Source organism: Hordeum vulgare, chromosome 3H (assembly GCF_904849725.1).
Source record: "Hordeum vulgare subsp. vulgare chromosome 3H, MorexV3_pseudomolecules_assembly, whole genome shotgun sequence".
Classification (NCBI taxonomy): domain Eukaryota; kingdom Viridiplantae; phylum Streptophyta; class Magnoliopsida; order Poales; family Poaceae; genus Hordeum; species Hordeum vulgare.
Window position 1 is genome coordinate 618007871 of NC_058520.1, and position 24893 is coordinate 618032763.

General features: G+C 46.6%; 1 protein-coding gene across 2 annotated transcripts; it reads right to left on the reverse strand.

Moving 5' to 3' along the window:
- Nucleotides 1-2275: 2275 nt before the first annotated feature.
- LOC123445735 (soluble inorganic pyrophosphatase 4-like) lies at nucleotides 2276-3786 on the reverse strand. Of its 2 annotated transcripts, none has more exons than XM_045122767.1 (4): nucleotides 3674-3786; nucleotides 2909-3544; nucleotides 2718-2799; nucleotides 2276-2598 (listed from the first exon to the last, which is right to left on the reverse strand). In XM_045122767.1, the coding sequence occupies exons 2-4, from the start codon at nucleotides 3480-3482 to the stop codon at nucleotides 2556-2558; spliced, it is 699 nt and encodes a 232-aa protein (XP_044978702.1). In that variant the 5' UTR covers nucleotides 3483-3544; nucleotides 3674-3786; the 3' UTR covers nucleotides 2276-2555. The 2 variants fall into 2 exon arrangements, with proteins under 2 accessions (XP_044978702.1, XP_044978701.1); XM_045122766.1 differs by having other exon boundaries at nucleotides 2909-3549; nucleotides 3674-3785.
- Between the last annotated feature and the right edge of the window lie 21107 nt (nucleotides 3787-24893).

Below are 24893 nucleotides of genomic sequence, written 5' to 3' on the forward strand. Positions count from 1 at the left end.
GAGGGTTTCCGGAATGGTCCGGAAACGAAGATTGATATATAGGATGACCTCATTTGATTACCGGAAGGTTTTCGGAGTTACCGGGAATGTACCGGGAATGACGAATGGGTTCCGGGAGTTCACCGGGGGGGGGCAACCCACCCCGGGGAAGCCCATAGGCTTTGGGGAGACACACCAGCCCTTAGTGGGCTGGTGGGACAGCCCCAAGTGGGCCTATGCGCCTAGAAATAAAAATCAAAGGAAAAGAAAAAAAAAGAGGGAGGAAGTGGGAAGGGAGGGGGACTCCTCCCACCAAACCAAGTCCAACTCGGTTTGGGGGGGGAGTCCTCCCCCCCTTGGCTCGGCCGACCCCTTGAGGGTCCCTTGGACCCCAAGGCAAGGTCCCCCTCCCTCCTCCTATATATATGGAGCTTTTAGGGCAGATTTGAGACGACTTTCTCACGCCTGCCCGACCACATACCTCCATAGTTTTTCCTCTAGATCGCGTTTCTGCGGAGCTCGGGCGGAGCCCTGCTGAGACAAGATCATCACCAACCTCCGGAGCGCCGTCACGCTGCCGGAGAACTCTTCTACCTCTTCGTCTCTCTTGCTGGATCAAGAAGGCCGAGATCATCGTCGAGCTGTACGTGTGCTGAACGCGGAGGTGCCGTCCGTTCGGTACTAGATCGTGGGACTGATCGCGGGATTGTTCGCGGGGCGGATCGAGGGACGTGAGGACGTTCCACTACATCAACCGCGTTCTCTAACGCTTCTGCTGTACGATCTACAAGGGTACGTAGATCACTCATCCCCTCTCGTAGATGGACATCACCATGATAGGTCTTTGTGCGCGTAGGAAAATTTTTGTTTCCCATGCGACGTTCCCCTACAGTTGCGCGATCTAGGACCATACATATATACCTTATTTTTGTGAAATCCATGCGTACTTACCATCGAACTACTTTTTGTAGTGAATATATAAGCAATTTTGTGATGTACATACACCTATAAATTCATGAACATTATAATTACATGATGGTTTATTTTAAAAATGTTCGAACTATTTGTGTGATAGTCATGAACGTTAATATTGAACTGATAAGTACGATCTTAATTTGTGTTCCATTCGATGTATGTGAAAGTGATACATATGTGCTTTCTTAAATAAAGTTAATTTATAGGTCGGCCTCGCTAGTATCGAACGGCCCACCGAGATGATGCGTGAGTGTAATTGCAAGTGCACGCCATCAATATGATGAGTCAAAATCAAAATTGAATCAAAATTAAAATAATAGAGCCGGTAGGCTGCTTCCAATGCAAAGGTGCTAAGATATGATCCTAGCCGTTTTCATCTCTCATCTCCCCACCCAAAAAATCTCTCATCTCTACACTTAATCTAGCCGTTTTCTCACCGTAGTTCTATTGTATAGCCAAACCATCCGTCTCACTCGCGGTGGGGTAGTTCTTGGTGATGTTTTTCAACCTTTTTGGGTGGTGGTGGTGGATCCATCCTTTCGGCGGTGGAGGAGGCGCGGTGCCCCCGACTACCCGTGTTCTTCTTCCGAACGGCTCGACTTGTCGATGCCCATCCGGATCGAGAGGAACGGCTCGACTTGCCGATGCCCATCCGGATCGAGAGGAACGACGCGGTCAGAGTGGCGGCGCTGCTTTTCCGATGAGGCCCGAGGCCCTTCCGGTGATTTTCTTTGACATGTCCTTTAGAGTTCTAGGTGGAGGGGACCTTTCTTTCTCTGTGATTTCTGTTTACCGAAAATAATCTAGATCCTAGCGTGTCTGATACCATTGATAGTACCTCTAGGATCGCTAGGCTAGATTAGACCGATGGGTTTACCTTCTCCTTGGTGCGATGAGGTGCCGCCGGTGGCCATGGTTGAGGGGCAACGACGGTGAGTGGCAGAGAGACGACGAGGTGGCCGAGCTTCCCGTGAGCACCGTGCTAACCCTAGATCGGAAAGGTTTGTCGGTAGGATGTGTGGCGGTGACGAATCTCGTAGTCTGTGCCCCAGCCCCCACCTCTGTTAATATAGCACGGGTCACAGGGGTCCATCAATCATAGTGGGTTGGGCGCCCCCGATCAGGGGTCCGATGGTCCGTTTGGCCCACACGGAAAGAGATCAATCTAACACACAGCACTGAGAAACTCAGCACCACACCTCAACCATTTATTGATGTATGTTGAATACTTCTTCACTAGAGCATAGATTCAGTTGCCACAAAATAAAACGATTCAGAAGAGATTTGCAAAAAATGTGGGGGGGGGGGGGGGGGGGGGAAATATGCCAACATCTCATATTCATTCAGCCAGGTAAATCGTATTACATAAGGTAGTTGGGGAAAGAATGCCCTGTTTATCTGGCTGCTACTACTGCCTTAATGCAAGGCTTTGGGGGATCAATATCATATACTAGTAGTATATATGTGTATGTATGCAGGTAGGTAACATAAAACAAGAATGTATGTATGCTTATGACTGATGAGGTAGATAACGCTCTTGACACGAATAACTTTTCGTCAACATCGTCCAGCAAGCGGCATGGCGTCGCCGGATCTATTATCTACCTTCTCAGGCCCTCGCAAATGTAGGTGGCATAGAGATCCCTGAAGAGGAAAGAAAAAAATCATGCAGCATCATCATCAGTTGAATGCATATATCACTTTGAAATTTGAATGGATGGCTAATTTGCGAGAATCGAAAACCGGGGAAGGAGAGAACTGACATGGAGTGCTGGATGGCCTCGTATGCGTCCTCCGACGGCAGGAAGTCGTTGACGGCCACCTCCTTGTTCTCGTTCTTCTTGTCTGAATATAATCCCCAAATCAATCAATCAGAGGAACACATTCAGGAACAGGAGAAAGCACATTCTCTTGTGTGAATCAATGAGAGTTGAGATCGGCAAGGACGACTTACAGTCCTCGAAGAAGCGTCTGATCTCTGCGAGGCGGTGGGGCGGGAGCTCCTTGATGTCGTTGAAGTGGCGGTACTCGGGGTCGTCGGCGCAGACGGCGATGATCTTGTCGTCGGCCTCGCCCTGGTCAATCATGGGCATGAGCCCGATGGCCTTTGCCCTGAGGAAGCATCCTGGGACGACGGGCTCCTGCATGATGACGAGGACGTCGATGGGGTCGGAGTCGTCGCAGAGGGTGCGCGGGATGAAGCCGTAGTTGTGCGGGTAGACGACGGAGGAGTAGAGCACACGGTCCACCTTGATGAGCCCAGTCTTCTTGTCCAGCTCGTACTTGACCTTGCTCCCCTTGGGGATCTCGATCACGCAGTTGAAGATGGTCGGCGCCTCGGGGCCGATCTCAAGGTCGTGCCACGGGTGGGCGGCCACCGACCGGCGAGAGATCGACGACAGGATCCGCTCGTTCAGCGCCGGGGCCTTGCTGGTGGTCTTCGGGGCCGCCGTTGTCCCGTTGCCGTTGCCGTTGGTGGATGGCTCCTTGGCGGCGGCGGCGGCGACGACCTCCTGTGAGGGAGCCATGGATGGATTGGATCTTGCAGCGAAGCAAAGCGAGCCTAGCACCCGATCTGATCTGATCTGATCTGATCTGCGAAAATGGAAATGTCAGTCGAGGCCTGGCAATCAATCTGGAGGAGATCTGGCCGAAGCAGAGGATCAGGGGGGGAAGAGGAGGGAGACGAACGCAACGCAACGCAACTAAGCAAACGCACCTCAAGCTCAAGGAGGTGAGGGAGGGTGCTCTGCTCTGCTCTGCTGTGGTGTTGTGTGGTGATGAGAGGAGAGTCTGCCCTGCCCCCCTTCTTATAGCAATAGCATCGGCCGCCGGTGCAGGGCAGAGGAGGAGGAGGAAGAAGATGAGATGGGTGTCGCTGACCTGGCCTTTGCCGGGCGTGGCCGGCGTCAATCAAAATCTGTCTGACTATGAATCACGCGCCTCCACGTGGGATCAAGAGGCCACGTCAACGCCAAGACATGCTAGCACAGTTTTTTTTTTTTTTTTTTTTTTTGGAAACTACGTAGGAGACTCGATCCGAACTTGAGAAGTGACTTTGTGTGCATGTGGGCTCGGTTTGGGTACAGTGCTCACTTTTTTTTTTACCGTATGTACTTCCTCCGTTCCTAAATATAAGTCTTTTAAACGATTTCACTAGGTGACTACATACGGAGCAAAATGAGTGAATCTACATTCCAAAGTATGTCTATATACATCCGTATGTAGTCTTTTAGTGAAATCTCTAAAAAGACTTATAATATGAAATGAAGGGAGTATGTATGTATGCATGTATAGATAATGAGCACGCAGCCGGTTTTCCTCCCGGGGCTGCAACCCTAGCCGCTGCCAGAGAGAGACAATCTTCGAGCGCCCGTTGTCACCGGATACACATTTGTCCATCGTTTTTAGTCTTTGCAGTCTAGATTTTTTTTAAGTTGTTCATCGTCTTTGTTTCGGCAACGATGAAGACGGTCTTTGTTTCGGTGGCGACAAAAACGGCTTGGATAAATATTCTTCAAAACCTTCTTTGACGAGGTCATCGGTCCTATGATTGGGGATGAATTTAAAAATCAGTCTAGTGAAGCAAGGATGGCGTGGCCATGACGGCATCCTCGTGGTAGACCCATGTTCTCGGGCTTGGCTGTTGCCATGGCGTTTGCTTCAGCGTCGACGCGGAGTTTGGGAGGTAACCCAGGAGCGGATGCAGATTGGGTTGTGCATCGATAACATCTGAAAGATGAAACATATGCTTGGTTCTTGGTTCAAAGTTTTTACGTTCAGAGATGTTCTGCTACCTTTTTAGTTTTTTGTCATGTCGTTTCTTACATGATTTGTATTTTAATTTTTTATAATAATATGAATAAGACACATATTATACCATGTGAAAATTATACTCCCTCAGTTTTTAAATATTAGTTTTTCTGAAGGTTCCACTAAAGGACTATATACGAATGCATATAGACATATTTTAAAGTGTGTATTCATCTATTTTGTTTTGTATGCAGTTATCTAGTGAAATCTCTTAGAAAATTTATATGTACAAACGAAGGAAGTATGTATGTATGTATGTACAGTTGGTTGGTGCGGTTGTGTACGTGTGTATTTCACGCCGTTCAACACTGAGAGTTGCCCATCACCGAATGCCTGAATTTTTCCACTCGCCTGCGTCTGCCTTGTCGATCGGTGGCCTTTCCGTTCCCTTGTGTTGCACTTGTACTGTAAGCACGGTCCGTGTGATTGAATATACATTAATTTGATTGAATCATGAATCAAACTTATATGTTGAGAAAACGCGTGATCCAGCGAACGCCAATGAACCCAAAAAAGGTTCACACGCCATGTATGGCATACATGCGAACCACCACGGACGCGCTTTTCTACGAGTTTTACCACACAGCTAGCAGCGTATACCGTCGGTCTTTCTCTGTCTTGTAATTTTATTATACTACCTCACTTGTAAAAAAAATCAAGGTAAAATTCGTCACGCATGGGCAGCGCCCTATAATGCTAGACATACAAAAACTTACAAAGGTTTACTTAACCTTTCAAGCTAACTCTTCTCTCCCCCCCTGATTTTCAGTGGGGGTGGGGCCCTCATCCCTCAATTACCAATCACAATCTTACACATCAGTTTGTACGTTAAATCTATACGTAAGCCTTTGTTGGTGTAGCATTACTCGGCAGCGCCAGTGGTGGAGGCAGGAAAATCGAACGTCAAGGCCAAACGTTGTTAAACCTTCCTGAAAAGAAAGAGCCAGTCCATTAAAATACAATGTTTTAACAGCAAAATTCCAGTGTTTACACTAGCATTAGGCTGTCTGTAATGAAGAGTACCATATCATCCATATGATACTAGTGTATAATATTATTTTTATAATGTAATAATATCATAAGTTAATACTTCCTCCATCACAGTTTATAAGACGTGCACGTGTATCTAGGTCGTCAATTTGACTTATATAAAATATATTGTTTAACATAAAAATTATATCATTAAAAAATAGAACATCTAAAGTTTCTAATGATATATTTTTTATAATATATGTCTCTTATTAAGTTGGTCAAATTGACGACCTAGATACACGTGCAGGCCTTGTAAACTGAAACGGAGGAAGTATCTACTATATTGTTTTATTAATTGTCATGAATGATACAAAGCAGTGCAACATTTAATATGATACGATATCATAACATAATACCACATCTCTCTTTCCTCATTTAATGGTGTGCCACGTCATCAAATAAACCTAGTTGACATGCATGATACCATTAATAATACTTCCATTACAACTAGCCTTGGGCTTAGGCATGTGCCAATGAAAGTTTCTTAGCGCCGGTTCATAGACATTTTGCTGATGTGTCATACCAGGTAATGATGAAAGGGAGTAGGGTTATATCTTAGCTAAGGTGTGGTCATCCTACGGCAGACCATATCGACGCCGGAGAGCGTTGGGGAGTGGGAGAGAGAAGGCGGGCGGGTTCGAGTGGCGGCGGAGAGAGGAAGCACTAGTGGGGACGGGGCCTTTAGCCCCGGCCCGTAAGGGGCTTTAGTCCCGGTTCACCAACTGGGACTAAAGGGGCGGGACTAAAGGCCTAACCTTTTGTCCCGGCCCTCTTACAAGCCGGGACTAAAGGCCTAACCTTTCGTCCCGGCCCTCTTACAAGCCGGGACTAAAGATGCTCCACGTGGGCGCCTCGTAGCGCCCCAGGGGCAGGCCCTTTAGTCCCGGTTCGTTACACGGACCGGGACTAAAGATTTTCAGATTTTGCTGGTTTTTGGGTTTTTTTTTTAATAAAATTATTTTTGGGTTTTAGGGTTTTAGGGTTTAGGTGTTCGGGAGATTAACGTGATGCCTCGTTTGGTGTTCGGAAATTAGTTTTCATATAATTTTAATAGAAATAATTATGTATGTATGTATGTATATGTATATATATATATATATATATATATATATATATATATATATATATATATATATATATAAGATTAACTTATCTTACAAGCGAGCATATATATACAATTATACGGAGATCTGAATTATCGGGACTAGAGCCCGTCTATTCGATTACATGGACGAACATCAGTAATGGCCCTTAGCTTAAATTGTCCTTTGAGCTCTATAACTTCCGTCCTCAGAAATCCCGCAAGCTCCTCTGCAACAACAATCGCGCGTTGCTCTGGTAGGACCTTCGTCCTCATGGCCGTGTGCTATATAAGAAGAGGAGATGAATATGAATATCAATCATGATAACAAAGAATGACAGGTAAAAATAGAGGTGTGAATGTTCATTGCTTACGTCGAATCTGTGATCCTTGAACTCAGAGGTAAACGTGCGAATGGTCTCGCAAACATAGTATCCGCATAGATGCGTTCCCCGTGGCTGCTGGTCGCACTTTACGAGAATAGAATATATATAATCAAAATAATAATCTAGCATCATAAATGTATTGAAAATTAATAGAAGTATATCATACTACTACTTACCTGAACCGCTCTAAAGGTCAGCTTCTCAGGAAAGTTACTGGGAGTCACGCACTTGAACCGATTCCAAACCCTGCCCGACAAGGATAATGATTTGCTAAGTTTTTCATTAATTGATATATCAGAAAATCATCGAAAGAGACTGATGGAGCGCAAGAATGATTAAAATTACCCTTGGAGCATGTCCTGCAGGCTTTGGAACTGTTCCAAGGGTCTCGATAATGGGTCGAAGGCATCAACTCTTCCCTTATCAATTTGAATGTCCAACAGAATCCAATGGAAGCTGCACATATAAGTGAATGGACACAACAGAGTAAAGACCCTCACCTGAAGTTGTATGGAAACAGTATGTGGTCACATAAATTTTGATCTATTAGAAACCTTAGAAGGTTTTCCTCCGTCTCCTTGGGTTTGTCAGTTAGCGTCGCTATATGTATTTTATCTGGGTCAATAAACCCAATATTTAGGATGCTCTTACTTTTACAATTCAGAATCTTCATTTTGCATAATAGAGTACAAGTTATATATAGACAATGAATTGAAATAACTAAACAAGTTATATGTAGACAACGAGTTGAAAAACTTACAGACAATAGCAACTCATAAGCGATTTGTCGAGGGCGTCGCCATTGTACATCTGGAAGAGCTCATCAAAGTCGATATGGATTTCTTCGGAGCGGCCGTAGTACTCCCGTGGGACACTCAGCACGATCATCGTTCTCCCATTCTTTGATTCACTTAAGTACCATTTATGCAAGTAACGCATATTTGTTGGGAGATCATCTTTGCTGACCAAAGGCTCTCCCATGACAAACTGTGGCTTAGGGGCTACCACAGCCTTGGGTATCATGTCGTCTTGGGAAGCCAGCAAATCTTCAACCAAGATACCACATTCAACCGCCAACTCCTTTGCTCTTTCAAAAGCTGGCCCCTGCACCGGAGGGGGAACATTCTCGGTTAACACCTTGAGGGGTGGGATCGACTGTTTGGCCTGTTGTCCAAGCTGAGGAACGTCTGATTTTTTCTTGCTTTAGTCCCGGGTTGAACCACCAACCGGGACTAAAGGGGGATACGAACGGTTGCCACCATCACTGCCCGCCGCGTAGCCCTTTAGTCCTGGTTTGGGACACGAACCGGGACTAAAGGCTCCTTACGGGCCGGGACTAAAGCCTCGAGGGAGGCATTGAGAATTGGGGCGACGTGGCCGGGCCTTTAGTCCCGGCCCAGAGGCAGGACGGGACTAAATGATCCCGGCCAAAGGCCCGTTTTCCACTAGTGAAGGAGGTGGATGTGTTAGGGCTAGGGGACACCGGTTGGCTTAAATAGCTGAATTTGGTCTCGGGCGGTGTGGAGGCAACATGACATTGAGTGCTATGGGTACGAACGAGGGGCGAAGTCTAGCTACTACTATGGGTACGAACGAAGGGTGAAGCCTAGCTACGACGCTCGCGTATCACTCGGATTTAGCGAGTTGGGCCCCCTCTTGACGAGGTAGTCTCGTGCCCCGAGGCTTGTGTCTCTCTGGGGGTGTATGATTACTGTCATAGAGCTCGGGGATGGCTTATATAGAGTGAGCCACACCCCATTAATGAGCCGTTTCAAGGACATTAAAATAAGAGTAACTACGGGTGTTATTAGAAACCACAACCCTAACTACAACACTTACATGCAACATTACCCATGATTACACTTCATGTATGGTGTTAAGTCTTTCGGATGTTGCAGCTCCCACGCCGCCCATGCGTTCCTCTGTTTAAGCGACGAAGCTTGGCCGATTGGCAAAGGGACGCCTAAGTGATTTGATAGATCCGAGTGAACGTCAAGTATGCATCAGAATGCAACTGCAGCCTTGAGACTTTAATGACAGTGTGGTGCCCTACATGGGCCTTGGATGGCCGATCCATGGCCCTATCATTAGTAGGTGACCCCATCAGGTGATGAGCCGGAGCGACGCCACACGGCGTTTACACTGTGGTGGCAGTCGATGCGTGTGCTAGACCGTCGGATTTTCGGATGAGTTTGCATGGGGCCCATCGTCAGGCCAACATTCTCAGACCCCCCATATTCGTTTCATATTTGGACTGAATATAATGGGTGCCGTTCAGCCCAAATGTTTAAGGTCCGTTTAAGGCATTTGGCTGGATCAAGTTTCTGTGAACGATGAGTGATTGAGCGGTCTGTCCGAATAGCTAAGACAAATATGAGAGGTCCGAATAGTTAAGACGAATATGAGAGGTTCGGTTGTAGATGCTCTTGTACAGTAATTAAATCACAAACGATGACGGTGCTGCTGCCCGGACGCATATATAGCTTACTAATCTTTTGTAGTAGCCGTCTCCGTGTTAAGTAGAGACCAACTTGAGAAGCTTGTGTAAGCTGGTTGTACTACACTCGGACGACGGTGAGGATGATGGTGATGATTGGGATATCCCGTCCGTCAGAATATCCATCCTCGCTTCGCTTGTGTCTGAAACTCTGTGTACCTTGGAGCCAGCCACCGACACCAGCCAATCGCACTTGCACTTGCACTTGCACTGCACCGACGACACCGACACCGACACCGACACCCACACCGACGCGCTCCAGCCCCATTATTATTCTAACCGCTGGCATCCGTCTTTCTTTCTTTTCCCTGTCAATTGGAGTTGGTCCGTTCCTTCCTTACAGAATGGAGTAGAACCGATGCTTAGCTTAGCTTAGCATCCACACCTAGATGATAAACAAATATGCAGTCGTACCTAACGAATCAGACGATATATCCCTCCGTATATGCCACACATTATTAGAACTATTCGCCAGTAGATCTCTCCTCCCTCGGTCCCTCCCCAGGGTGCAGCCTGCCTCCAAGTTGCAACTCAACCATCTCTAGTCTATCTTGTGTTGTGTGTGTCTAACGGTTCCACTTGGAGGCAAATCAATTAACTCATGAATCTGCTCTACCACACTCGTAACTTTGCCCGCGCGCCTGCCACATGTAACAAGGATGGATCCACCCTTCACTCAATCTGAATCTGCTCTACCGTCGCTTGCCTACCGTTTAACAAGTGTCATAGTATATAGTTTCATTTGATTACGATTGATCAATAGATGCCCAGGAAGCCCCCTCCCTTGACACACACGTCTCCCTCCTTCCCTCCCAACCCTAGCCGCCTCCCCCTCCCCCTCCCTTCCTCGCCGCCGCCTGAGGCAGCCACCGGGCAAGCCCGGGGCGCCAAGGATGGTGGCGGCGGGGCCTAGGCTGCCCTGCCTCTGCGTGGGAGCCCCGGATCTGGAACGATGGCTTCATTGACGAGGCACGGCAGGCTAGCAGCCGTGTGGGCGGTGGATCTGACGTTTCGGTCGTGCGGGCGGCGGGATCCGGTGGTCGTTGGTGTCTGGTGACGGCTTTTGCGGTGGCCGGTGCGCGCGATCTAACGCCTCCCCTATTCGGTATGCGGGCCAGCCTGATCAGGCCGTACTTTCTTGGGTTGCCGGTTTTGTACAGGAGGCGCTGCTGGTGGCGGGGATCTAGTTCGGCCGAAATCCCTGGTCGGCCATGGCCGCGTCGACGGCGACGCCTGAGGGCGTCGTTCCCCTCCTTGGAGGCGTCGGTATGGACTGATCCCCTCACTTCCCTTTTCCCTAGGTCTTTCGGGCGAAAGCCTTAACTTTGTTGGGCGGCGGCGGCGCTCACGGCGTCGTTCCCTTCTTGAAGGCGCCACTTTGGGAACCTTGGGGCTAGGTGGCGCTTGTGGGTGGTGGGCGACGGCGGTGGTGCGGCTCTATCGTAGCATGGATCTCCGTCCGTTGCTTGGTTCAGTTTGCACCTCTTCATCATATGGATAGGAGTAGCGGCAGATGTTGCCAAGATGACAGATTCATGCATATTGTTGTACTGCTTTGTAAGATCCTCGAAAATAATAAATAATATGGCTGCATGCATCTTCCAGATGCATAGGTCGGGGGTCATCCTTCTTTTCTAAAAAGGATGCCCAGGGGAAAAAGTTTAATACATACCATGCATGGATCATGGGTGCACGTTTAGTTATCCCTTTCATTATGATCAAGACAACCAAGGATGGATGTGCACGCCTCCATACCAATTGAATTACCGTAGAACAAACGACTGTCTTAAGTTCACTCTTAATTACCAGCAAAAATCGTAATTCCTTGCGGAGGAGGGTATTAATATATACTTACGGCGACCTGTTCAAGCACCGTCAGTTAGTCATGTGCCACACCCTTATTAGTCAATCGTTTGAATCCTTCCACTGACGGAGTAGTAAACTAATTGCAGACTAGGACACACGTTGCTTCCCATTTCTTGTTATATTTTTTCCATCTCCTACATGCTAGCTGTCTCAGTTAAGAGTTAAGAGAGTCGTGTCAGGGAGTGTGGACAAAAGAGACGAGCTGCCGGGAGATCCAGCAAAAATATGGACCATCTCCAGCTCATCAATACGTAGCACTAGTAGTAGTACTGCATGATCAATTTTTATGAATGATTAAACTGATTCCTAAACTATTGATTGATGTACAAGGACTGACGGTGACCTGCCGCTTCCAAAGCAAAAAAGTTTCGGACTCTTTGTTAGTTACAGATCAGATGGACATCTATCTCTTTAATCCGATCGAGCACTTTAAGCACGGTTTTATATTAATAGTAACACACTATTCTAGTATAGTGAGTCGGTGCAGGCAAGCAGGCAGCATCTATGCTTTGATGACACATTGACACGCGCTCCTCGTGATATATATATATATATATATATATATATATATATATATATATATATATATATATATGCTTTGGTGGCACTCAATCAAACGCGATCGATCAACAACGGGCAATTAATTAGTTGCTTATACGACATATATTTGTTTATGCTGTACTGCTAATTGATGATGGTGGTGGCGTCCCGTTGCAATGGCATGCGGTTGAGGTGGATCAATCGACCGGAAGATGGAATTGAACCATCTATATGTGTGTGTGGCTGTTACGGCCAAGCTAAGCAGCAGCTGGCGACGGTGATGGTGTGTGTGTGGATATCCTGTCAGAATATCCATCCATCATGGGAAACTATCTATCCTTCCTCCCCTGCTAGGCTCCCGCTAGGGTACCCCCCCCCCCCACCCCCCTTCACCCCACCGCCGCCGCCCACCCTCGCCCTCCTTCGTCGGCCGCCCTTGCCCGGGGCTCCGCCCCCCCTCCCCATCTCGGGGCAGGGGCAGCGGCGACGCCTACCCGAGAGGCGGACGTGGCGGCCCATACTCCTCCTTCCATCGCCCCCTCCTGCCTCCTCCCCCACCGTCGTCGTCGGCTGCGCCCCCGGCCCTGGCTCGGGTGGTGTCCGCGGTGGCGGGTTCTCCTTTCCTGCGCGAGCGTTCCCCCTTCCCGGGGCAGGGGCAGCGGCGACCGCAGCTCGGCCTGGCTGCGGTTTGGCGACCCGTGTGGCCGGGCGACGGGTGAGGTGGCGCTGCTGGTTCTTGGCGATAGGGCGGCGTGGTGGTGCTAGATGGCCGGCGGCGCGTCCCGGCCCAGTTCTGGGCCCTACGGGTCCCACCTAGGTCCTAGCAGGCCGGAACCCGGCGTGGTTCTACATGGTGGTGAGGATGAGCAGCATGGACGTGGGGCAGCGTCGTCGACGACGTGTCTGTTGCAGCGCGATGGCGGGAGCTTTACGGGCGGGGGTCCCGGCCGAGCCTGTGGGCCCAAGGGCCTGGTATACTCCGGCTATTGCGTTCGGTCATTTACCATCGTTGACGGTGGAGGTTGAGCCCTCCGACATGCGGACGGTGTTGCTGCTCCTTGTCCCGACTTCTTTTCGTCGCTGTGCAGGTCTCTCCTTACGATGTCGTGGTGAGATGGTGCGGGGGCTTCAAGACCGTGTTGGTGCAGGGTGAAGGTCGGTTTGATGGCAGGTTCCGGAGCGTCCGAGGTGCAGGTTGGGATCGGGGAAAACCCCTGTCGGCCCGGTCGACACCGATACGATGACGTCTTTGGGTGTCGATGAACCATCGTGGAGGGCGTCGGGGGCTACCCTTCCACGGGCATTGTCATGTACCGGGGGCTACCCTTCTGTGATTAGTCAATGATGAGAGTTTGCATACATATGATTTCTCATACTGCTCGATTGTGTTTTAAGAGGGGCACAGCGAGCCGTATGACATGGGCACAAGACCCTCCCCTGGGATCATTGGACCGATATTACGAGGGGCACCGATATGACATGGGCACAGCCAGCCGTATGACATGGGCATGGCGGAACTGGACAAGCTCTGCTTGTATTAGGTTTATGTTGCATGTAATAATATGGATTTGAGATTTCTAATTTAAGGTGTCCGGCTATAAAATGCATTATTTTAAGCGTGACCGGTCAGTGTCTGCCGACACGGTCGTGCGCGTTCTCGGACGTTTGAGGGGTCGGATTTGGCTAGTCGGGTTGTAGATGCTCTAAGAAGGATCGAATTTGGCTAGTCCGGTTGTAGATGCTCTAAGACGGATCAGATTTGGCTAGTCCGGTTGTAGATGATCTAAGAAGGATCAAATTTGGCTAGTCCTGTTGTAGATGCTCTAAGACGGATCGGATTTGGCTAGTCGGGTTGTAGATGCTTTAAGAAGGATCAGATTTGGCTAGTCCGGTTGTAGATGCTCTAATATGAGGCTGCCTTGTGGGTTGTCGCTGCGGCGAAGCATGTGAGCTCGATTGTGCCGAAACTTAGGAGCTTTTGGTTTGACCCTTGTAATTAATTCTAAGCCCTTCTTAGTGAAAACAAAATAAAATATTTCGTACATGCTACCGATGGGTTGTCCTGTTAAATAGATTTAACTTGCATCTTTTTCTTTTGCGGGATTACCAATAACATTGGGCGATCTCGGTTCGGCCAAAGGACCTAGACATTCATTTGGCCTGGATTCAACCAAAAGATGTAAAAGAAACCGAATTGAAGATGTTGTGTGCTGCTGAAACTGCTGAAATATTTTGACCGGAAAAATAAAAACTTCCGCATTTAGTGAAATTAGTGAATTTCAGTGCGTTTCATCGACATGTCACTGAGAGTGGAAAAACATGAGCTGCTAGAGACCTCTCTTTGAGCAACAGTGCTCCGTGCAAAATAATGCGGTCTATCGTCATCGACCATGTAGTATGCTGTCTGCACACAAACACTTCCTCATGATACTTTGGCGACACTCAATCCGACCGGTAGCCGTCAAGCATACACAAATTAAATTGATGAGATTCGTACATACTCCCTTCGTCCCAAAATAAGTGTTTTAAGATTAGTACAATTTTATATTATATCAAAAACGTTTTTATATTATGGGACGGGGCGGAGGGGTAGCGGTGAACAGCGCAATAATAGTTCATTCAGTAATTAACACGCGGTGATTAGCTTGCTGCTGCTACGGGTACGGCGTAGTACTTATGCATACATATAAGTGGTCAGTTGGGCAGTCATGGCGCGTTTGATGGAGGCTGGAATCGCAGCGTCATCTTGCTGTTACGGCCAAGCAAACTAATTAGGCAGCTAGCTGGCGACGATCGAGTCACGACGATGATATGCCGTCAGAATATCCACACATCCCCTTTCTTCATCTCTCGGTGGAACAAGTTAGGAACGTATCTACGCAACGCCACCGACAGCTTCAGTAAGTTCAGTCCAAGTAACCGGGCCGGGTCTTTAAGTGCCTTGCTTGCCCTGCTAAACATGCACATCTGAAAGAAAACTAGCTAGCGCTAGTGGCTTTTCTGTATAGATATATTGTTGTTGACCTGGCGACATTATCTGTTGTTGGAAATTCAACAGGTTTTTAGGCTATCTGAACCTGAATCAACCAACCTAGGAAGGAATGTAGCTAGCTAGTGGAGGTAATGGTAATTATCCTCTGCCTTTCTTTTTCTCTTGTCCTCTATTATATATCGTTTCCGCAGGAAAATACAAGAGATGCTTAGCTACCTAGCACATTCCTTACCAAATCGAATCGGAGGGTTTGTAATCAGAATATGCTGTTTGTTGTATGTGTACCACCAGTAGTCGAATCGAATAGCATATCGTCTATGCCACAATCATGTACCGTCACTTGGCATCTACTTCTCTCTCCCCTCACTAGGTGCAGTAAGCAAGCAAGGAATCACATCATCATCTCTCACCTCGCAGCAACCACGTGCTCAATTCTCTCATAAATTAATAAAAAGGTCAGGGCATGCAAAAGTGTTACTAGTTAAAGCAAGCGATATATACATACCACATGCGTTGGAAAGACATACCCCTCCGTCCCATAATATAAAAACATCTCTAATGCAATTATAATGTTAAAAACAATCTTATATTATGAAACGTAAGAGTAATTAATAAAGCTGGCTTAACCAGAATGATTTTTTTCAAACATAGTACACACACAAACTTTCATATACACGCGCATACACTCATCCCCTATGAACACACACACTCTACCTTTATGAGCACCGCCGAGAGGTTGAGCTGGCATATCATCTTGAAATTTACGAAGTTAACATAGGCGCCTCGTCATTGGTGGGAACATCTTCTCCCACTCAAAGCGTATCATCAGGAATCCTGAAATAAATTCAGGAGTAATGCAAGCACCAGGATTCGAACCCTTGCTACTAGAAAAAACATTATAGGTTCAAGCTTATGAGTAGCGTGGCTAACAGGACCGCACTACTGCTAAGTTACAGTAGCGAGGGCGGAAAACGCGCGTTGTTGCTATATCATTAGCAGTAGCGTGGCCCAACAATACGCGCCGCTACTACCGTGGTCTCCACCGAACCCACCAGACTACTTGTAGTAGCAGGGCGTCTTCTGGACACGCGCTACTGATAATGCCTTAGCAGTAGCTCCGAAACTAGCCATGCGCTATTGCTAAAGTGGTCTCCACCGAACCCACCAGACTACTTGTAGCAGCAGCAGCCTAGCATGGCGTCTTCTGGACACGCACTACTGATAGTGCGTAGCGCCAAAACTAGCCACGCACTACTGCTAAAGTGGTCCCCATCGTACCCGCCAGCCCACCTATAGTAGCAGAGCTCCTTCCTGACACATGCTACTAGTAAGTGGATAGCAGTAGTGCATGTTCTTGACACTCGCTGCTGCTAAAGCGCAATAGCCACCTTTTCTATCCCCTCCCTCCTCCATCCTCTCTTCCTCACTTTCTTCTTCCCCATTACTACTAGCTACATTTGTTCTCCCTTCCTTCTCCTACATCTCTTCTCTCTCCATTACCCCCCTACATCATCACCATAATTAATGTATTTATTTGTCTTTTTTTCTCGCTTTTCTCTCCTCCCTCCACATGTTAGAGTCATTTTCTTCGTCAACTAGCTAGATCTACCCATTTAATAAAATGACCTATCTACCTCCCCAACTAGATCTATCCATTTAATGAAGTAAAGTCATCTATGTTGTCCACTTTTAATCCTTAGGTGTCTAGCAACACCAACCTCATCATCGCTGTGTTCGATCTTCTCTAGAGATAGGTGATTAAAAATTGTGCTTTTCATGAATGTGTGTGTGTGTGTGCGCGTGCGTGTGTGTGTGGGGGGGGGGTGCGTGAGTGTGTGTGTGTGTGTGTGTGTCCGTTGCCTGGTCTAGATACACCGATGACAAAGATCTTTGCGGTCCGCTGCCTCCCGACAAACGGCCAAGCAAGTCTTTACCGTGAGTTTTAGTGCCGAAAATTTTGTCGTCAACCAGCGTACGACAAAGGTCTTTGCTGTCCGTGGAATGGTCCTTTGTCGTCTGCTATGGCGGATGACAAAGAAGCAGATTCCTGTAGTGATATGGTGTTTGTCCCATGCTATTGTTGTGATGAATTGAGGCTTTCACTTTAAGATCTCGTTATGTTGGATTGAATATTCAGGTTTGAGAGCATATGATGTATGTCTTGCATGCGGATACCCGTAGTGACATTGGGTATTCAAGTGATTCACTTCATATATGTTTTGACACTCAACTCGCGGATTCCCGAGGTGACAATGGGGTAATCTATGCATAGGGGTTAATGGGTGTTTTCATACTATGTTCTCCGATAGAAATTTTAGGGTGCTCCTTAAAGTTCTTTGTGTTGGATTGAATATGAAGAACCTGAAATTGTTTGATGCATGTCGTATAATTAACCCACAGATACCTGAGGTGACATTGGAGTATCTATGTGACATTAGGGTTGATTCATATGTATCAATGGTGTTATTTTAGTACGATCTCTTGGATAGATCGATTGGAAAGGATAACTTGTTATCTTAGTACGTACTCTTGGAAAGATTGATCGGAAAGAATAACTTTGAGGTGGTTTCGTACCCTACAACCAATTTCTTCTTATGTTCTTCGCTAGATAGGAACTTTGGTGTGATTCTTTATCGCACGTTAAGGGATTGTTATGTGATCCAATTATATTAGCTTTTTTGAGAGATTGCACTCGCAAAGTATGGACCCTATGCCTCATTTTCAAGCATTACAATACCGTTTATGCTCATTTTTGTTACTTGCTACCTTGATCTTTTTTATTGTTCCTATTACAGAAAAACTCTTGTATCACCATCTCTTCGCCGAACTAGTGCACCTATACAAATTATCATTGTATTTGGTGTGTTGGGGATACAAGTTAGGATGTAAATGGCGCTGGGACCCACTAGTTCCACATATGCCATCCACCAAAAAATTCTTAAATGGCTTTTGTGGACACCCACAAAAATTAACTGGGATAAATAGATAGCACAGAAAAGCCCATCGGCAGTCCATAATTTTCGCAACCATGCCCTAGTTCGCCCCATCTCCACCGAACCGCGCCGAGACATCCCGCTCCCGATCCATGGCGCCGCCGCCACCGCCGTCCAAGGAAATCGCTGGGGATCGAGCAGAGCCTTGCGGGAATGCGTCCTCTGCTCTCTCCCTCATCCCGTCGATGCCATCTTCGGCTCCCCCTCCTCCGCCGCCGTCAAAGGGGGTCATCATGGAGCAAGCCGAGCCTTGTGTGGCTGCTCCTTCCCCAATCCCGACACCTGCTCCCCCGCCTCCTCCTCTTCTGCTCCCAGGTATGCACAGACCTCACCTTCCCCTCCCCTCCCCAATAGACACCCTCTCCTCCACGACGAACCCTAGCCAGCCACGGCGGCGGATCCCTCGGGCCTGGCTGCTGCGATGTTATTTGTAGCAAGGGGAGACTGAAGAACATGCTGATCTGGTTAGAAGGTAGGGACGAGCGCACGATTAGAAGAAGACACTGGCTCTGCATCTGCACATCAATCGGCATTGGTGCAGGCTTATGATTAGTTTGATCTCTGTTGTGAAAGGCATGTTGTGAATATGTATTATGTTCCAGCCTCGAATGTTAGATGAACCAAATCTGAACTTATGTTCTGCTGAAACATCTAATATGACATTTCAATGCAGATTTTATTAAAGTGACCACGGGTGATGACCAAGTGGCATTGACAATCGACAAGCAAACTGAAAAGTGGGAAGCCATGGACCAGGAACAACATGTGTGGAATGCTATTGAAGAGCAACAGAAGTAAGCCCCTAGCCCTCATGTGTTTTCCTGTGACATTAACTGTATTTTTTGATATATATTTTGACCCCCAACGTTTGCATTACAAATCAGAGAGGCAGAAGAAAAAGCAAAGGCAGAAGGCGAAAAGGAAAAGGCTGGAAGAGAAGAGGGAAGAGAAAAGGGAAGAGAAGAGGAAGAAGCAAGATAAGAAGAGGAAAAACTAAAAGGAGGGGTTGCAGGGGAAGAGGAAACATGCTCGTTCTGAATTTATCCAAGGAGCTACAGGTCTGCTTCTATATTAAACCTCACTTCGTAACACAAATATGCTTCTGTACCTTACTTTAAGTTCACAGCATGTTCTAATTTTCTTTCTTTTGTTATCTAGAGTCGAGACTCTCCATCTATGACACATGGCCAAAGAGTGACCAGATCCCCATTGGTAGGATCACCGGTGGCTAACACACGGAGGTCTTTCCTTGGGGTTCTAGCAAGAGTTGTAGCCTCAAAAAAATCGTCCGTGATGTCACCATCTATATTAGGACCCCCTTCTCCGGCGACTACTTAATTTGTACCACGTAGTGAGTTGGCTTCGTTTTTCTCTTCCAAAATTACTCTTGTATATAGTTACAACTTTAAAAATGTTCTTGTGAGTTGACTTTATTTTTATGCTTGCCAATTAATAGTCCGCAAGACACGAAGATTAACTTCTGCTGTTTGGAGGGATGCCAAACCTATTTATCATCGTAACATACTTGTCAAAGCTCAGTGCAACCACTGTCTTGAGGTGTTTCCAGCTGGACGTGGCATGGGTACTAATGGTGTACAAACGCACTTGGCTGCTTGCGAAAAAAGGTCAGATCTGTCCCTTGTTGTTGACAAGTTGAAGTCCTCAATTTCATCTCCTCATGGATCTATGCTTCAGCAATGGAGTTTTGATCAAATTGCATCTAGAAAGTTGTTGGCTAGAATTACAGTAATGGATGAGTTGCCTTTCTCATTTGTTGAGTATAGTGGCTTTCGAGACTTTGTGAAAAGCTTGAATCCCTTGTTTAGCATGGTTTCTAGAGGTACTGTTAAATATGATTGCATGGAACAATTTAATGAAGAGAGATTAAAATTCTGTGAAGGTTTCAAGAAATATAGAGGCAGAGTCTCTTTAACAGCTGATATGTGGATTGTGGACGTCTAATCAAACTTTGTCATATCTATGCATAACTTGCCATTTTGTCACAAATTGGGCTTTGAGAAAACATATCATGAGGTTTTTATGGTAGAGACTCCACATAATGGAATATCAATGTTTAATTTATTGTTAAAGAGTTTGCAAGATTGGAACATTGAAGACAAACTCTTTAGTATAACATTAGACAATGCAGTTGTTAATGGCACAATGGTTGACTATCTAAGAAAAAATATGAACAACAAGCATATGTTGCCTATTGAAGGTCAATTATTTCACATTCGTTATGCATGCCATGTGCTAAATTTGATTGTCCAAGATGGGTTGACAGTGATGAAAGGTGTGATAGATAATATAAGAGAGAGTACAAAGTATGTTAAGAGTTCCCCCTCTCAGTTGGATAAGTTCAAAGAAGTAATTGCAGAAGTTGGTATTTCTTGCAAACTCCCCTCACTCAATGTGCCAACGCATTGGAATTCCACCTTTCTTATGTTAGAGTCATCTCTCCCATTTCGAAGAGCATTTCGTACTTTGGTTGGACGGGACAAGGATTACAAATTCTGTCCATCATCGGAAGAGTGGAAAAGAGCTCAAATTGTTTGTGCTATGTTAAGAGTCTTTCACACAGCCACAGAAGTATTTTCTGGTTCAAGTTATCCTACCTCAAATATGTACTTCCATCAAATATGGAATGTGAGAGTGTTACTTCAGAAGGAAGCATCGTTACAGAATGATGTTATTCGAGCAATGGTTGCTGTGATGCACGCAAAGTTTGACAAATACTGGATCGAGTCATATTTGCCAAATTGTATAGTTGTGATCCTTGATCCTCGATTCAAACTAAGCTTTGTTGAGTTTCGTTTAAAACAAGCCTTTGGTTCAGATATAGAGAAACACTTGGATGCTGTGAAAAACACTCTTAATAGCCTGTTTGAAGAATATTCTTCACAAATGGCAGATGCACTGGGTGAGTCAACTCAAGGACAGAAAAATGATGAGGTTATGATTGAAGAGAATGATCCTTTGGCAGATTGGTATCAACACTTGCACCAGAAGCAACGCCAATCTGCTAATGAGCTTGATAGATACTTGGAGGAAGAAACATTCGATCGCAAAGACAATTTCAACATTCTTCAATGGTGGTATATTCATTCTTCAAAGTATCCCATCCTTTTTGTATAGCTCGTGATGTTCTTGCTGTACCAGCTTCCGTGGTGTTGGAATTATGCCCTAGAGGCAATAATAAATATAGTTATTATTATAATTCATGTATCAAGATAATCGTTTATTATCCATGCTATAATTGTATTGAATGAAGACTCATTTACATGTGTGGATACATAGACAAAACACTGTCCCTAGCAAGCCTCTAGTTGGCTAGCCAGTTGATCAAAGATAGTCAGTGTCTTCTAATTATGAACAAGGTGTTGTTGCTTGATAATTGGATCACGTCATTAGGAGAATCACGTGATGGACTAGACCCAAACTAATAGACGTAGCATGTTGATCGTGTCATTTTGTTGCTACTGTTTTCTACGTGTCAAGTATTTATTCCTATGACCATGAGATCATATAACTCAATGACACCGGAGGAATTCTTTGTGTGTATCAAACGTCGCAACGTAATTGGATGACTATAAAGATGCTCTACAGGTATCTCCGAAGGTGTTAGTTGAGTTAGTATGGATCAAGACTGGGATTTGTCACTCCGTGTGACGGAGAGGTATCTCGGGGCCCACTCGGTAATACAACATCACACACAAGCCTTGCAAGCAATGTGACTTAGTGTAAGTTGCGGGATCTTGTATTACGGAACGAGTAAAGAGACTTGCCAGTAAACGAGGTTGAAATAGGTATGCGGATACTAACGATCGAATCTCGGGCAAGTAACATACCGAAGGACAAAGGGAATGACATACGGGATTATATGAATCCTTGACACTGAGGTTCAAATGATAAGTTCTTCATAGAATATGTAGGATCCAATATGGGCATCCAGGTCCCGCTATTGGATATTGACCGAGGAGTCTCTCAGGTCATGTCTACATAGTTCTCGAACCCGCAGGGTCTGCACACTTAAGGTTCGACGTTGTTTTATGCGTATTTGAGTTATATGGTTGGTTACCGAATGTTGTTCGGAGTCCTGGATGAGATCACGGACGTCACGAGGGTTTCCGGAATGGTCCGGAAACGAAGATTGATATATAGGATGACCTCATTTGATTACCGGAAGGTTTTCAGAGTTACCGGGAATGTACCGGGAATGACAAATGGGTTCCGGGAGTTCACCGGGGGGGGGGGGGGGGCAACCCCCCCGGGGAAGCCCATAGGCCTTGAGGGTGGCGCACCAGCCCTTAGTGGGCTGGTGGGACAGCCCAAAAGGGCCCTATGCGCATTAGAAGAAAAATCAAAGAGAAAGAAAAAAAAGGAGGAGGTGGGAAGGGAAGGAAGGACTCCCGCTCACCAAACCAAGTCCAACTCGGTTTGGGGGGCGGGGAGACCTTCCCCCCTTGGCTCGGCCGACCCCCTTGGGCCGCTCCCACCTATATATACGGATGTTTTAGGGCTGATTTGAGACGACTTTTCCACGGCAGCCCGACCACATACCTCCACGGTTTTTCCTCTAGATCGCGTTTCTGCGGAGCTCGGGCGGAGCCCTGCTGAGACAAGGTCATCACCAACCTCCGGAGCACCGTCACGCTGCCGGAGAACTCTTCTACCTCTCCGTCTCTCTTGCTGGATCAAGAAGGCCGAGATCATCGTCGAGCTGTACGTGTGCTGAACGCGGAGGTGCCGTCCGTTCGGCACTAGATCGTGGGACTGATAGCGGGATAGTTCGCGGGGCGGATCGAGGGACGTGAGGACGTTCCACTACATCAACCGAGTTCACTAACGCTTCTGTTGTACGGTCTACAAGGGTACGTAGATCACTCATCCCCTCTCGTAGATGGACATCACCATGATAGGTCTTCGTGCGTGTAGGAAAATTTTTGTTTCCCATGCGACGTTACCCAACAGTGGCATCATGAGCTAGGTTCATGCGTAGATGTCTTCTCGAGTAGAACACAAAAGTTTTTTGTGGGCGGTGATGTGCGTTTTTCTGCCCTCCTTAGTCTTTTCTTGATTCCGCGGTATTGTTGGATTGAAGCGGCTTGGACCGACATTACTCATACGCTTACGAGAGACTGGTTTCATCGCTATGAGTAACCCCGTTGCTCAAAGATGACTGGCAAGTGTCGGTTTCTCCAACTTTAGTTGAATCGGATTTGACCGAGGAGGTCCTTGGATGAGGTTAAATAGCAACTCATATATCTCCGTTGTGGTGTTTACGTAAGTAAGATGCGATCCTACTAGATACCCATGGTCACCACGTAAAACATGCAACAACAAAATTAGAGGACGTCTAACTTGTTTTTGCAGGGTATGGTTGTGATGTGATATGGCCAACGATGTGATGTGATATATTGGATGTATGAGATGATCATGTTGTAATAGATAATATCGACTTGCAGGTCGATGGTACGGCAATCGGCAGGAGCCATAGGGTTGTCTTTATACTAATGTTTGTGCTTGCAGATGCGTTTACTATTTTGCTAGGATGTAGCTTTAGTAGTAATAGCATGAGTAGCACGACAACCCCGATGGCGACACGTTGATGGAGATCACGGTGTGGCGCCGGTGACAAGAAGATCGTGTCGGTGCTTTGATGATGGAGATCAAGGAGCACGTGATGATGGCCATATCATGTCACTTATGAATTGCATGTGATGTTAATCCTTTTATGCACCTTATTTTGCTTAGAACGACGGTAGCATTATGAGGTGATCTCTCACTAAAATTTCAAGACGAAATTGTGTTCTCCCCGACTGTGCACCGTTGCTACAGTTCGTCGTTTCGAGACACCACATGATGATCGGGTGTGATAGACTCAACGTTCACATACAACGGGTGCAAAACAGTTGCGCACGCGGAACACTCGGGTTAAGCTTGACGAGCCTAGCATGTGCAGACATGGCCTCGGAACACATGAGACCGAAAGGTCGATCATGAATCGTATAGATGATATGATTAGCATAGGGATGCTTACCACTGAAACTATACTCAACTCACGTGATGATCGGACTTGAGCTAGTGTAAGTGGATCATGAACCACTCAAATGACTAGAGAGATGTACTTTTTGAGTGGGAGTTTAGCGAATAATTTGATTTAAGTTAAACTCTGATTATCTTGAACATAGTCTAAGTCCACTTTGAATTATTTGTGTTGTAGATCATGGCTCACGCGACAGTCACCCTGAATTTTAATACGTTCCTAGAGAAAGCTAAGTTGAAAGATGATGGAAGAAACTTTGTAGACTGGGCTCGTAATCTTAAGCTAATCTTACAAGCTGGGAAGAAGGATTATGTCCTTAATGCTGCGCTAGGAGATGAACCACCCACTATGGCTGATCAGGATGTTAAGAACGCTTGGTTAGCACGTAAGGAGGACTACTCCGTAGTTCAATGTGCAGTCTTGTATGGCTTAGAACCGGGACTTCAACGTCGATTGAGCGTCATGGAGCATTTGAGATGTTCCAGGAGTTGAGGTTTATCTTTCAGAAGAACGCCCGGATCGGGAGGTATGAGACCTTCGATAAATTCTATGCTTGCAAGATGGAGGAGAACTCGTCTGTCAGTGAACATGTGCTCAAAATGTCTGGGTACTCAAACCGCCTAGCTGAGCTGGGGATTGAACTCCCGCAAGAGGCTATCACTGACAGAATCCTTCAATCACTGCCGCCAAGCT

Excerpts from the sequence above, each read along its gene's own strand:
- LOC123445735 (XM_045122767.1), bottom strand. The coding sequence starts at position 3,482 with ATGGCTCCCTCACAGGAGGTCGTCGCCGCCGCCGCCGCCAAGGAGCCA. Across the intron at positions 2,800-2,908 it reads CAGACGCTTCTTCGAGGACT|ACAAGAAGAACGAGAACAAG; the intron begins GTAAGTCGTCCT and ends GATTATATTCAG. Across the intron at positions 2,599-2,717 it reads GAGGCCATCCAGCACTCCAT|GGATCTCTATGCCACCTACA; the intron begins GTCAGTTCTCTC and ends TTTCCTCTTCAG.